Genomic DNA, 14,372 nt, shown 5'->3' on the forward strand with positions numbered 1-14,372 from the left:
GGATAACTGTTGCCACTTCCATTATAAATGTGAAATATTTCTCAAAGGATGAGTTGCTTTCCTATGTACTTTGAAGGGTGGCCTGATCTTTGTGATTCCTGTGGCTTCCTGTGCACACTCATCCTATGGGAGACTTCTGCTTGGATGACATACCTCCTCTTCTACACCGTGTCTGTGTGTAAGGTGCTGTCAAATCACAGCCAGGCAACCCCAGCCAGGAGCTGTCATGGCAAACGAGAAGGAGAGGTGGTTTGCCATTGCCTCCCTCTGCAGAGTCTTCCTTCAGAGTCTGACCGACCCGAGTGTGGTCCGGTTGCTGCTCTCCAGGGATGATGGCTAATGCACAAAGTAGCTTTGTGGCATTTGCTATTTTGCTCGACACTTAAAATCAAATGGATAAGAGAACAGAGTCTATGTAACACAACAAAATTTGAGTCCAATAGCGCCTTTACAACCAACAAAGATTTATTCAAGGCCTGAGCTTTTGTGTGCAGGCACACTATGTAAGTCTCTGTAAGTCTCACTAGTGAGGGCTGAAACTGGATGCTACCAGGAGGCGGGTGAACAGTCTTCTGATGGGATGGCCTCTGAGGAGACTGGCTGCAGACAGCCAGTGTGAGTGCGAAGACTGCAGTGGAGTCGAGAAGACTGCACCCGACCTTCCTGAGGGACATGGCTGTGGTCCACCCGACAGTGGGTGGAGAAGCTGTGTATAAGTGTCCATCCTTCCACTTACTTGTCAACCCTGCCCTCCCCAAATAAACCTCCTCATAAGTTTTCCCTTGTGAGGTAAAAACATACTGAAAATAGCAGTCTTGAAAGGACCAATGGCAGGAAGAGACAGAATTAAATATCTCCTCCCCCAGCTTTCCTCTAATCAGATTGGCAGCCCCCTATGGCTGTTTTAAAGCAAAAATAAATCTGGCAGGATATTGTTCACCTTGAGCCATGACTGATGACTGACTAATTGCATCCAGCAGCATTTTGCGACAGCCAGTCAAAGTCATCACACGTCAGGGGAAAAAACCCTCTTTTCTCATCTCACAATATGACCATCAGGGAAAGGTTATAAGCTAGAGCTGTGTGTTCTGGCTCTGCCTGGAGACAAGCCTATTGGAAATCTACTATTAAATAGCTACTAAATTTTTAATATTTTCCCTAATATTCCCTTAATTACTTTGTAGGTTTTCCTAATCATAGTAGTCGAAGTCCTCGCAGACCATGCACGTTTAATAACCGCCTGTGCAGAAATTTTCCCTTTCCTCTTAGAAATGAAGTAATGTCGGAACAAAATAGCTTGTGTGGGTTGCCACAGACACACAGTGTGGCATGGCGAACATTAATTTAGGCCAGTGGATGCTAGGATGTTGGTACTGCTGGCTCTGTTCAAAGGCAAGGAAGAAATAATGGTAATGGAGCTCTTAATTTTTTGTTGTTCCAGAGAAATATCTACCCACTGTTATCACCTTAGCAAGCTGGAATGATGAACTTCCCAGAAATCAGAGAGGTTTTCCTTCTTGCTTCCAATCGCACCATCAACACCTCTTCACATAGAACTGAATACAGTTTTGGAGGCCTGACAGTGTTACATCTTAGACACATTTTTGCTTCTTTCTGTGGCATCACTTTGTTCATTGGTTTTGCTGGCAACCTGTTCATGCTGCTGGTCCTAATCGAGGGTTTCCAGAGCAGCAGCAGCAGCAGCAGCAGCAGCAGCACCAGCTCCATCTCCATCATGACCAACACTCTTATGGTCAACATCACGATCTCGGATTTGATTTTCCTCCTCTACAATGTCACTGTGCTTTTGTTCACCTTTGTCTATGAGGACTGGAGCATGGGTGCTGCTGTGTGTGTAAGCAGCCAGAGCTTTTCTATGTGGACCATGTTCTGCAGCTTCTACAGCATGGTTGCCACCTCCTTCCTGAGGTACATGGCTGTGGTCCACCCGACCTCCTCCTTCCCAGCAAACAGGCTCCAGCGGTTCTTCCTCTGCATGCTCATGTGGCTGATGGGTTTCACTGTCTCAGTTCCCAACTGGATGCATCAGGGAGTCATTGTGCTTGAAGATGCTAGATACTGCATGCTTCTGATGACTCCAAAGCAAACATACTTATATTTTGTGCTCTTTGGGGGGATTGCCTTTTTCCCCTTTGTGCTTCTGTTGGCCCTCTGCTATGGCAGAATTGTCCAGTCCCTCTGGTGCAGGAAGATGGTAGTGGTCCATTCTTCAGTGAGCAAGAAGGCCACTGTTATGATTTTGACTGTGTTAGCCATTTTCATTTTGATGTGGATACCGTGTTCGGTGGTGATCTACCTGTCTGCAAGCCACAGACTTCCACAGACTTCTGCAGCATTTGTGGCCTCCAGTATATGCACCGTGTTGGCATACTCCAACTGCTCAGTGAGCCCCATCATCTGCTTCTCCCTCTCCGATCAGTTTCAGGCTGGCTTGAAAAAGCTACTTGGCAGGAGGAGTTACAGATGATAGAGCTGTGAGACCTGGGACCATTGGACCCTGAAAAGAAAAATCTACATCTGCTCAGGGAGCAAAATATGCCCACATGATATTGCACACCAAGTGTTTTTCAGTGGTTAAAACAAAAAAGAGGAAATTAGTGAAAATACTACTCTGAGGAGAGGTAGCTTGGTGTAGTGGTTAAGAGTGGTGGCTTCTAATCTGGAGAGCCAGCTTTGATTTCCCACTTCTCCATATGCAGTTCTGTTAGAACTGTTCTCACTGAGCGGTTCTGTTATAGCTCTCTCGGCCCCACCTACCTCATAGAGTGATTGTTGCGGAGAGAGGAAGGGAAGGCGATTGTAAGTTGCTTTGATTCCGGGGTATAAGAACCAACTCTTCTTCAACAAAGATGGAGGCATTGCAAATCTAAACATCACAATCTATTTGTGAGAATAAAATAGAAGAAAGCAGGATATAAATATCTAAATAAATAACAATGTGCTGGGGGTGGGGTGGGGTGGGGTGAGGATACTGAGCTAGGAAATGGAAAAACAAAATTATGTTGTTGTCAGTATAATAAAAGATGATGTGTGGGTGAGGTGATTCATTCAACTTCAATGGTTAAAGTTAAGCATCATTGGAACAAGCCCAGTTCTTCACAGATGTCTGTTTCTTTGCAGTCCAATTGTTTGGGTGAAGCATGCCATATTATGTGTTCTGCTCATGATTTCTTTGACATGACTAACCCTGCCCAGTCAACTATCTAAAAGCATCATCACACTACCAGCTATTTAGGTTCTTGAACTTCAACTCAGATTGCTCCCCAGCTTGTTTCTGAATTAGCTCACTATGTTAGATACTGTCATGGCTGATAAAACGGATTGTGGATTGTTCTAGTGCTGAGCTGCAAATAAATACAGAGCACTAACACCTTCTCTGTTAACAGATACATTAGGGTTGTCAGACCAAATATGGCAATCAGAGGAAGACCTGGAGGGGTGGAAACATGAGGGCAAATGGCCATTGTCTGCAGTCCCGAGGAGGTGTGATGCCACTTCTGGGGTAACATCAGCCCAATGGCCATTTTAAAATATTGCTGTTATGCTGCAACTGCTGGAAGTAACATCAGTCCTCTCTAGGAATTGTTCAAACTCTGTGGTTTTGTCATGGAGTGTCTGATGTTCTTCCCATTAGTGACATCAGCCTAATGATCATTACAATTTTTTTTCCTGCTGCTGCTTTAAAAAGTGTCAGTCTTCTCTTGGAATCACCAAAAACTCTGTTCTTTTATCACAAAGTTTCTGGCAATTCCTAGAGTGGTGTGATGTCATGTCCAGATTTTCCCCAGAAGTGATGTCATACCATTAGCCCAACAGCCATTTAAAAACCATTTTTCTCCCACTGCTGCTTTCTGAAGTGGCACTGATCTTCTCTAGGATTCACAAAAAGCTGTTTCTTAACATAGAGTTTCTGGCAGTTCCTAGAGAGGTGATGCAACTTTGGGTTTTCACCAGATGTGACATCATGTCAGAGACCCAACATCCTTCTTAATTTTTCTTCTGCTGATTCACACTCACTGGGGGACAAGCAACCCTGAAATGCATCCCCTTCAGGGGGATGCATTTACACTTACTAGATGTGGTGAATTTTACAGACAGTAAAATGGATTATATGTGATCCACCAAGGGGGATTCAGGTATGATTGAATGCAGATGCCAATACACAGCTGGATCATCTTTCTGGCATCATTAGTGATGTGTGCAACACTCATGAACAGAGCTGAATTGGGCCTGTATTTTCAGCTCCTTCTGCAACTGTTGACTGAGGAATAAACATTCCACTTCTAAACTAAACATTTGCCAGAAAAGCTAATACCTGTGACTTAAAGAAACTATGTTTATTAAGCCAATTTGTACATATGGCAAGAGGCAAAATGTAGTTCAGGCTATCAGACTCTCCCCCCACCCCAGCTTCTGTACTTTTAATAGACCTTGCATACAGATTTCAAACCTATTTTTATGGCTCTTAAAAACATTCTTTTTTTAAAAGGAAAGAACATTGAAATGTTCTGAATTATTTGCTCAACACCCAATTCAAGGAATATGATCATGAGAGAACTGCTGATTTATCACATTTATCTCTTGCCTTTCTCAGTAAAAGGAGCACCAATTCAAAATGCCATTCTGATAGCACAGAAGCACATAGGTAGGAGCAGATAGCAATTTATTATTATTAATAATAATAACTCACTTTATTAACTATCCCTCTCTGCATTCAGGCTTGAGGCAGTGTAAAACATACATTTCTACAAGAAACTTAAAATCAGAATATAAAACTGTGAAAATAAATAATAAAACTCTATCCCAATGCCATCTCAGTATATCTGGGTGGCATAGGGTATTCAGGGTAGGGTGGAGAGGGTGTGCAGTTTGTCTGTGTGTCCTGGAATCACCTGTTTACCTAATAAAATAGTGCCAGCTGGGGCCAGGGCCACAAAGGGCTCATCATACTTCTTTATAGTCAGCGACCACTGGCATATTTGCATTTGTAGATTTCTGACTTCATCTGGGGAATATGGGGAGAGGTGATCCCTTGGATATGCAGGGCCCAGAGAACACAAGACCTTAAAGGTTAGAACCAACACCTTGAATTTTATCTGGAATTCAACTGGCAACCAATGCAGCTGCTGAATTATTGGTCAAATATGTGTCCTCCATGGTGACATAGTGAGGTCCTGTGCAGGTGCATTTTGTACCAGATGCAGTTTCTGAGTCAAAGTCATGGGAACTCGGGTAAAGCAAGTTACAGTCACCTAATCTAGAAGTGACCGTTGCATGAATCACTGTGCCTAGGTTTTCCTTGGTCAGATAGGGCAGTGGTCCCCAACCTTTTTATCACCGGGGACCACTCAACGCTTGACAATTTTACTGAGGCCCGGTGGGGGGGGGGGGTAGTTTACTCCTCTACTCTCAACCACTGCCCTAACGCTCTCTGATCGCTATGGTAATGTTTAAACATCCCTTCAAAATAAGATACAGACATGCCACAACAATGAACATAAGGAACATTTTATTTTCATGGAAATTTTAACTCATGACAATGACAAATCGAGGGGAACCCTGAGCTTGTTTCTCTGCAACGAGATAGTCCCATCTAGGAGTGATGGGAGACAATGACACCTGAAGTGTGTTGTAAAGGGCTGGGGGGAGGTGGAGAAGGTGTCCTTCGCGGCCCACCTCCAATTAGTTGACGGACCACATGTGGTCCGCGGCCCACAGGTTGGGGATCGCTAAGATAGGGTGCTAGTAGCTTTGCCTGGTGGCAATGCACCCCCCCCCCCAGCCAATTTTTTTTTTTTTGCTGGGGGCATTTTTAAAGGGGCAGTAGCTTGGGTAATGACTGGGGAAGGCACTTGCAAACCACCCCGTATTGAGTCTGCCATGAAAACGCTAGAGGGCGTCACTCCAAGGGTCAGACATGACTTGGTTCTTGCACAGGGGATACCTTCACCTTCAACCGGAGGCTGCATGCTTGGCTGCTGGCTGCTAGCCCTGCTTCACTTGGTGCACTCATCCTTCCCCCTCCCCCAGCACACAAGGCCCTCTCTTCCCCTTCCAAACAAAAGAGTCTGTGAGCCCTGCTGCTGATTCCTGCCCAGAGGCAGTGAAGAGGCTCTCTCAAAATTGGCCCCAGCTGCCGCTGTCTCCTCCCATGAAAAAGGCAGCAGGTGCAGCAAATGCTTGCAGTGCTCAGCAGCAGAGCTCAGCAGAGGCCATGGCAGGCACTCACGGCCCACTGCATTGTCTGCACTCATTGGCACCCACCTCACACCCACACAGGCAGTAGCACTACCATCACACCCCACCCTACCTGCCCAGCCCCACCACCTCTGCCACCAGTTCTTACAGCAACTGCTTGCTCACTGCTGCCACATCCACGAGGCTAATGGTTGGAAGCTGAGTGGGTAGGGCAAATTTTAGGAGGGGCACCACCCCTGCCAACCCCCCTCCCCCCATGGCTGAAAGCCATGGAAGAATGTCTGGTGAGCCACCTTAGTGATCTGTGCCTCCATTGTTAATGGCATCAAAGCTCACCCCCAAATTCCTGACGGAATGTGAAACTGTTACTTGCCCTCCATCAAGGAAGGGGATTCCTGCTTCCTCATCTGCTCCTTTCCTACCGAGCCACAGGACTTTGGTCTTTTCAGGGCTTAGCTTTAAGTGGATCTGCTAGTTTGCTCCTGGCTGTCTCCTGAGACGTTTACATGGATTTCTCTGCCATCTTTGTGGTGGAAAAAAAGACTATGTGAACCTTAGTCTGTGGCCTCTAGATGGCGCTCATGTGCCTGACATTGAGAGCGGCTGCCCCGGTGGTTATAAACTGTCCGCATACAGATGCAAACCAGCCTGGGTCCAGGGCAGGACTTTAACAGCAGTGTTTATTTTATTCAGCTGTGCCTTTGACAGTGGCCTGTGATCTCTTTCCCTTTTCACATGGTCACAGGCTGCTGGTGCTTAAAACCATTAAGCCAAATGGGTGTTTTCCTTCATCTGTGAGCGGATATTAATGCAGTTCCCCAGCGCCTGCCTCAACATTCATAATTGCTGAGGGAGGCTAATGAAACATAAATATTAAGCAATCCATCCTGTGAGATGGATGATTCCGATACAGTCCCTATGGTTCAGCATGAATAATAAATGTGACGGCCACCAAGCAAGAGCTGCATGGGGCCGTTAAAAGAAACAACCCCCCCCCCCCCCCCGCTTCACGTAAGCAAGCAGCAATATGATGGGTTGACTTCAGTGTCGCTTTTCTTCCCCCTTCAGCAGTAGAGGAAGACAGGTCCAAACATCTTTCCCCATACCTTTCCTGACTGGTCGCTCAGAATAGAACAGTCATAGACTTGGGACAAGACTTGCTTAAGATCCTTGAGAATTTCTGTATCCCCTTGATGTGAGAAAACCACAGTCAAACCAGAGTAATAGGTAGGGTGGATCGATGCCCTTCCTCCCATGCCGTGCAGAACTTTGCCTCTGGTTCTCACTTCATTCTTGGCCACAGTGTCTGTTTCTTTCAACGGCCTGATAACTCACCCCCTGCTGTGTGAAGAAATCCGGCATGTTTTCAAAGCAAGCTGCAAAAGTGAGGCCTGCCGATCTTAGTTCAGAACTTTAATGTGAATTTAGAAATCTGGAACAAAATGATGTGGATGGTTTAGAGGTTTCAATTAGCCTTCAAGAAGAAGACTGTGCCATGTTGCAAATGGGTGGGGTGAAAGGGGCGGGGAAGAAGGCCATGGATGCCTCTGTGAATCCATAGCCTTATTAGTCCTCCTGTGCAGGAGAAACCATTCAGTACAAAATTGGGCTATGTATGTCTTAAGTTTTGTTTTCCTCAGCAGAAGATCTTTGCATTGTAACAAGGCCACTTCTGAAAGTTTAGAGGAAGCATAGTGAATCGTGGTGTATAGAGCTTGGAAGTGAATGGGAAAAGTTAATGGCCACAAGAAGCACCTCATCCAGGTTTTTGGATCCATGTCTTGAAGTGTAGTGGTATCATTGAATCATAGAGTTGAATGGGGCTGCTTGAAGACTGCCAGTGATGGGGAGCTCACCACCCCCTTGGCAGTCGGTTCCACTGCTGAACAACTCTGACTGTTAAATTTTTTTACGTGATATCTATCTAACAGATATAATTAGGTACTTAGTTTAAACCCATTATTGCGGGTTGTATCCTCTGCTGCCAACAGGAACCTTTCCCTGCCCTCCTCTTTAAGTATTTGAACAGTTGTCACTTAGACAACTGCTCAAATACTTAAAGAGAGCAATCATGTCCCCTCTCAACCTCCTCTTCTCCAGTCTGAACATCCCCAAGTCTTTCAGTCTTTCCTCATAGGGCTTGATCCACTGGTCTCAGATAATTTTGTCGCTCTCCTCTCAATTTTGTCCACACCTGTTTTGAAATGAGGCCTCCAGAACTGCACACAGTTTGGAAATACTATATTTGAGACAGCATAGACATGATTTGCCCCCCTGTATTTGGCTGTAAGTACCTTGATCTTGAATGAACAATAAATGAATCATGAGAAGCATGAAACGGTCAGCACACATTAGTAAGTGATTAGAAGTCCCCAGTTCTCTATCCAAAAGGAACTGTGTATGATTTTGAGCAGATTTTGCTTTATTAACTGGTGTTCATACTTCTCACTGATTCCTGCCAATTCCTTCCCTTCTTCCATAGCCTGGTTTGTAGCTTCTCAATGTATGTGCTTTTCCACAGAGCCTATCATCTCTCCTCACATTTCCAATGGTGCTTATGCTTCTTACAGAAACCATTAGCATTCTACAGAAAGGACTTTCTATGCTTGACAAGAAGCATGGTTGGAAGGCAAAGCTTTGCCTCACTGTATGTTAATGAAGACATAATGCTGGGAGCGATTGAGGGCAAAAGAAGAAGGGGATGACAAAGAATGAGGTGGATGGATGGAGACACTGAAGCAGTCGGTGCAAACTTAAATGGACTCCGGGGAATGGTAGAGGACAGGAAGGCCATGGGGTCGCGATTGGTCGTGATTGGTCGCACCTAACAACAACAAAATGTTAATGACAACCGATACCACCAAATTTAGTAGTACACATTATGTACTTGCAGTATAGTGCACACGACACAGTGTTTAATAGATTATAGGTATGTATACCTCAAACTCGGAACATTTCAATGTCACAGAAGGATGTTTCAAGACAGAATAGTGATATTTTTTAATTGTCTTTTCAAAAGTGGAGCATATGACAAGCTTAAATGACAAGCTATGAGACACGGCTTTAATAAAAGGAATCATTTATTTCAGTTAAGGCAATCCAATAGAAACCATATTACATCAGACATTCAATGCAGGATACTGTAGCATAAATAGTTCCAGGGCATCACCATGCAAATAAAAATATTGGTCAATGGAACAAGGAGGAACATGCTGGATGGCTGTTCATAAACCAATAAAATTTGGAGTTTGGGAGTACACATTACAGCTTCTCTCCATGGACTCAGAGGCATTCACCTACAGATTCCCAAAACCCATCCAAGAGCTATGGGCCTGGGGGTTCAACAGACTTGATCTTACATGCACAATGAATCGTCTTTGCCCAACACATTTCCCCTGTACACTGTGCTCATACACAGCAAGGTGTAAAGTTTTATGATTTGTATCACCTTGCTCATATTCTCACATAACTGGGCACAGGAACACTTTGGCATGCTTTACCCAATGGGTACAGAGACATGGCACACAAAACTGCAGAGCACGCAGCACTCAGGTGAACTTGTAATAACATGACATAATGCACAGACAGAAAAAGTAAAATTAGCATAGGCAAATGCTATTAAATTCCTCTGCTTCAGAACTGGCCCTCACATTATCTATACCTCTCTCTGGTTCCTCTGTGAAGGTTTCTAATCTTGAGTGGCACTTGAAGGGGAGAGAGGCTGAACAAGGTCAAAACAAAGAAGTAGAACTATTGCCATTCTCTGCTTTCTTTGGGAATTTGGGAGACCAAAGCAACAGAAGCAACAGCTACAATTCTTTACCTCATATTGAAGTCAATGGCAAGGCTCCCCTTAACCATATAAATATAATAATAATAATAATTCTGGATTGTATTCTGAGTTTATGCTACTGAACATTTCAGCCCATATCAAGGTCCTCTTACTGAATTATATTTGAGGCTGCTCATATATCGAGGCTGCTCCTATATCAAACAAGGAAGATAAAGATCAATAAAAACTTGTGAAACAGAAGATATTTGATGGTCCTACAAAAGAAATCCATCATGGTAAGTATGAAAGAAAACTCTGTTGGCTGATTTATGACCCAGGCAGCTACCGATATTCCACAAGGGATAAACCACAAATACATTTTCCCAGGGTCCTCTGTATGACCAGATGTATATTACAAGTTCCATGCTGGAAACGTAATCGCAAGTATGCAGGGGCACAACTGGGACTGAGGCTTTGATCCATGAATAAGGAGGTTTAGACCTCCATTTTCCAATGCTGAGATTATTCCAAAGGTCACCATTTGTCTGGCTGGGGAAACCTAGGTGTCAGCCGTTCGTGCCCTAGGAGTCTCCAGTAACAACTATCACCTCTGGGGCATTTCAGATTGCAAAAATGGTTATGGGGGAGGCTGAACTGCTCTCCCCACTTGCATCTAATCTGATCAGACCCATGTATGCCTGGGATTAAGTTCCCTGCACAGAATTTGCTAGAACCAAGAGAGAGAGAACCTTAGGAAAAACTGTAACATATAATTAAACCCTAAATTAGCCATTAAACGGCACAGGATTAATAAGGCCACTTAGACATAACGTGGATCCAATGAAGCTGATGAGGTGTGCATTAAGGACTAAGTTTTGCAATGTCTCTTTAATCTTATGTTCTAAGAGCAAAGTTGGGATGACTTTAGATGCTTAAATCCAGTGACTGGAGCTGTGAACAGGCAAAAGGCAGATCTTTCTACAAATCTGAAAATGGCCATAGGTTGGTAGAAAAATTTGAAATCTTAAAAAATAAAAAACCACCAGACAGCTTTAAATAGTAAAAAATGATTTTTAAAAAGCACTGTTAGTTTGATTCTCTCGGTGGCTGTTGATAGGAAACCAAGCTTGGTTCTGGTAGTAGAGGGGAGAGGGACCTACCCTTTCCAGGCCTATCTTGGCCCTTGAGGGATGGAGCCAGGCCAACCTGACAAGTGTGGCCAGCTCCAAATTTGGCAATTCCTAGATTTTATGTTGGAGTTTGAGGAGAGCAGGGTTTGGGGAAGGGAGAGGCCTCAGCTGGACATAAGGCCAGAGAGACCATTTCCCCATTAGGAGACACACCTTGTTTTAGCCTCACCTTGGATTTCCTTTGGATGCTGTGATCTGAGTCTAGCCTTTCCACATTTGGGCTTTCCTCCCCTTGTTTCTCCAGCTGAAATTTGTGACATGCTTTCCGCACTGAGTCTGATGGAGGCAGCCTCCCATCATGCTTTGCTCCCTGTCCCTTTTTAAAAAATGTCCTTTTGCAAAATGGTGCCTGCTTGAACCTTTGTTTTTGTTGCACCCCTTAATTCCAACATTCTGCACCCTTGATTCCCCCCTCCTTTCACTGTCCTAAATGTATTTAAAAAAAACCCTGGGTTATAACATTATAGCACACCTGTGCAAGACTGCTTTTTTAAAACTTGGAAACAGTGTTGTAACATGATCATCCCCTTTTTAAAAAAGTGAGATTTCTTGGAACAGAAGGAGAGAGGGGGAGAGAGGAGGGATGGCAATAAGGAAAGAGGCATGCCCAAATGACTCAAAATGGTGGGCATGGGGAAAATCCCAATTGCATGCTTTTCCACCTTGGACAGCCCTGAATTAGACCCTGTTTGACCCCACTTTCAAAAAATGGTATTGGGTTTTCTGGGGATTCCTTTGCTGCAAGGCAAGTGAGGGGACAGTTTAGGACTGTGTGGAAATGAATGAAAAAGTCAACCCCTTAAAAATGCAAATCCAAATGATATCACTAGTGCGAAAACTGTCAGAGTCCATCCTTCAAAGAGTCCACCATTTTCTCCAGAGAAATAGATCTCTGATGTCTAGAGTTCAGTTTTAATTCTGAGGGATTCCAGGTCTAGGCCTGGCAGCATCCTCTGAATAAATAAACGTCTTGTTGACAGATGAGTAAAGCAAAAGTTGTTGTCCCTTCTGATCCTAGGAAGGGGTAGGTAGCATTAAATGTTAACAGTATGGGTAAAGGGTAAGCCACCCTTCGCCTGGAGGGGAAGAGAGCATAAAGTGCCCCATTCAGGACATGTCCAGTGAGGAAGGAGGAATATTTAGGCAACTGCTGAGACTCCATGCCTGACTGCTTTTGCTCTGGGCATGTCTTATAGCCCAAGGTTTTGGGACATTTTATGTAGCAGTTATATGCCTTACAAAAGCTGAAAATGAAGAAAGGCCATCCAGACTCTTCCAAAGCCCTCTGAGCTGCAAGCACAGAAACTGTTTCATACCAGCCCTTGGCAAAGGACGGAACCTCTTTAGTCTAGGCCCACAGAGTTGAAGCCTATGGCCATCTTGAGTTAGGATTCAACTAGCATGATTGGCAGGATTGCAACATGGCCAAGAACGCAGGCCCAGTTCTTATTGTGTTCTCCTTTTCTCACATTCAGAACACCTGGTTTACACACTCCACAGTGCCGTTCAGAGGCTGAAGGGTAGATGGCACCTTGCCAAAAAATGAAAGCAAACACAGGCACACTAACTCAAACCAGGCTTGCACAGATATTTGGCAAATTAGACTTTCAGAGGATGAGCAGTATTAAGCAACTCAGGGATAAACAATGTGTGGTACAAAGAAGAGCAGCAATACCATTAGAGGTGACATCACACAATTAACTTGACAATATTCAGCCTGCTGGGTCACTCCACAAGCCAGGCCATTACAAAGCCAAGAGGAAAGGCAGAAGAGATGGACTATACATTGGGTATAAAACTTCCAAATCCTTTAGAAACTCATGTTAAGAGAAAGAGGTGCTTAGAAGATTTGGGGCCTGATTGGTCCATCACAGGAACCATAAGCCAAGTGAATGATGTAGATCTCCTTAAGAGAGCTGTCAAGACAGATTAGACTCTTTTCATCTTGGTGATATCCCCAACCAGGGAATGAAGATACTTGCCAGTGATTGGGCTTGTTCTGTTTTTAAAAAGCCCACATTTCTGCCAGGTTGCTGCATCTCATGTCTGATCAGTGCTTCCAGTTATGCATATTGGCGTGCTGGAATTACAGCTTTAACCAGTTCCAAAAATGGACTTTTGGGGCTAAAGAGTACACTGCAGATTTCCATGTTATGGTGTACTTACTGCCTTGCTGGCCTGTCCACAGAGAATTGAAACAAGAGAGCAACTTGCATTTTGCAGGCACTTGACTCAAGTGCTCTTTTCCTCTTCTTGTTTTCAAATTTGGGTCTGAAGGGTGTGGCCTGTGGGTGTATATGGAGGTGGGGCAGGGTTGGGTTTGATGCTGCGTCCTTTCATGTAGGAGATGAATTGGTCTGGGATCTCAGCAAGGACATCTTTAGCAAGCCGAGCCATGCTCAGGACATGGTTTCCTGTGCGGTCAATGTAATCCCGGAATGGAACAAACTGCAAGAAAAAATTATATGCATATCAGATCAGATGCTTGAAAGGCAAAACTGTAAATTATTTAAAAAAAAACAACAGTGTATATTCATACAACTGGGACTTTTTAATCCAGGCACACTGAACTAGGGATGTGCACTGAAAATGTTTTTGGTACTTTTTGTATTCAGGTCAAATAGATTTGGCCAAATCTGAATCACTTGAATCACTGGTGTGGACTTGAAGATTTGAATTTGGAAATATGGGCTTGGCTGAATTGGTTAGGCGCCATTATAACCTATGTGTCATTGAGGTCAATGGGGAATTTTGCCTTTTTGTCTGTTCCATGGTTTGGGGTGGGGCAGGGTCTGAGGTGTACTAAATTTGCAGTGTAGCTGGGGGAGCATCTCCTCAACATCCAGGTTTCAAAAATATTGGACCAGAGGGTGCAATTCTACAGCAACCAAAGAGGGTGCCCCCATTCAACCTCCACAGGAAACAATGGAGGTCATATGGGGCATTCTCTTTGGGTGACCATAGAATTGGACCCTCTTGTCCAATATTTTTGAAATCTGAGGGTTCTTTTGAGGAAGAGCTCCAACAGCTGCACTGCAAATTTGGTGTCTCTACTTCAAACCCCCAATCCTCAGGCAATAGAATAGAAGAAAAGACAAATGTTCCCACTAACTTTAACAGCCACATGGGCTTTTATGGAATGATTGGACTGCATCTGAATCATGATTTGGATAATGCTGATTCAGACCATT

At 44.3% G+C, this 14,372-nt stretch overlaps 2 protein-coding genes across 4 annotated transcripts in view; one reads left to right on the forward strand and one right to left on the reverse strand.

The window, feature by feature from the left end:
- The first annotated feature begins 1,735 nt into the window (after positions 1–1,735).
- On the forward strand, positions 1,736–2,488 carry LOC143836667 (galanin receptor 2a-like). Its single transcript, XM_077336214.1, has one exon. It carries the CDS (start codon positions 1,736–1,738, stop codon positions 2,486–2,488), a length of 753 nt encoding a protein of 250 aa, XP_077192329.1.
- Positions 2,489–9,281: 6,793 nt separating this feature from the next.
- The window catches only part of LOC143835862 (copine-5-like), a 169,681-nt gene continuing 164,590 nt past the window's right edge, over positions 9,282–14,372 (reverse strand). For 2 of the 3 annotated variants that reach the window (XM_077334233.1, XM_077334235.1), the window contains one exon: positions 9,282–13,629. In XM_077334233.1, coding sequence (XP_077190348.1) covers positions 13,441–13,629 — 189 coding nt within the window. In that variant the 3' untranslated portion in view covers positions 9,282–13,440. The remainder of the gene's footprint in view (positions 13,630–14,372) is intronic. The other variant, XR_013230366.1, reaches the window with a different exon arrangement.

This window comes from Paroedura picta, chromosome 4 (genome assembly GCF_049243985.1).
Source record: "Paroedura picta isolate Pp20150507F chromosome 4, Ppicta_v3.0, whole genome shotgun sequence".
NCBI classification, from domain to species: domain Eukaryota; kingdom Metazoa; phylum Chordata; class Lepidosauria; order Squamata; family Gekkonidae; genus Paroedura; species Paroedura picta.

Excerpts from the sequence above, each read along its gene's own strand:
- LOC143836667 (XM_077336214.1), top strand. The coding sequence starts at position 1,736 with ATGACCAACACTCTTATGGTCAACATCACGATCTCGGATTTGATTTTC.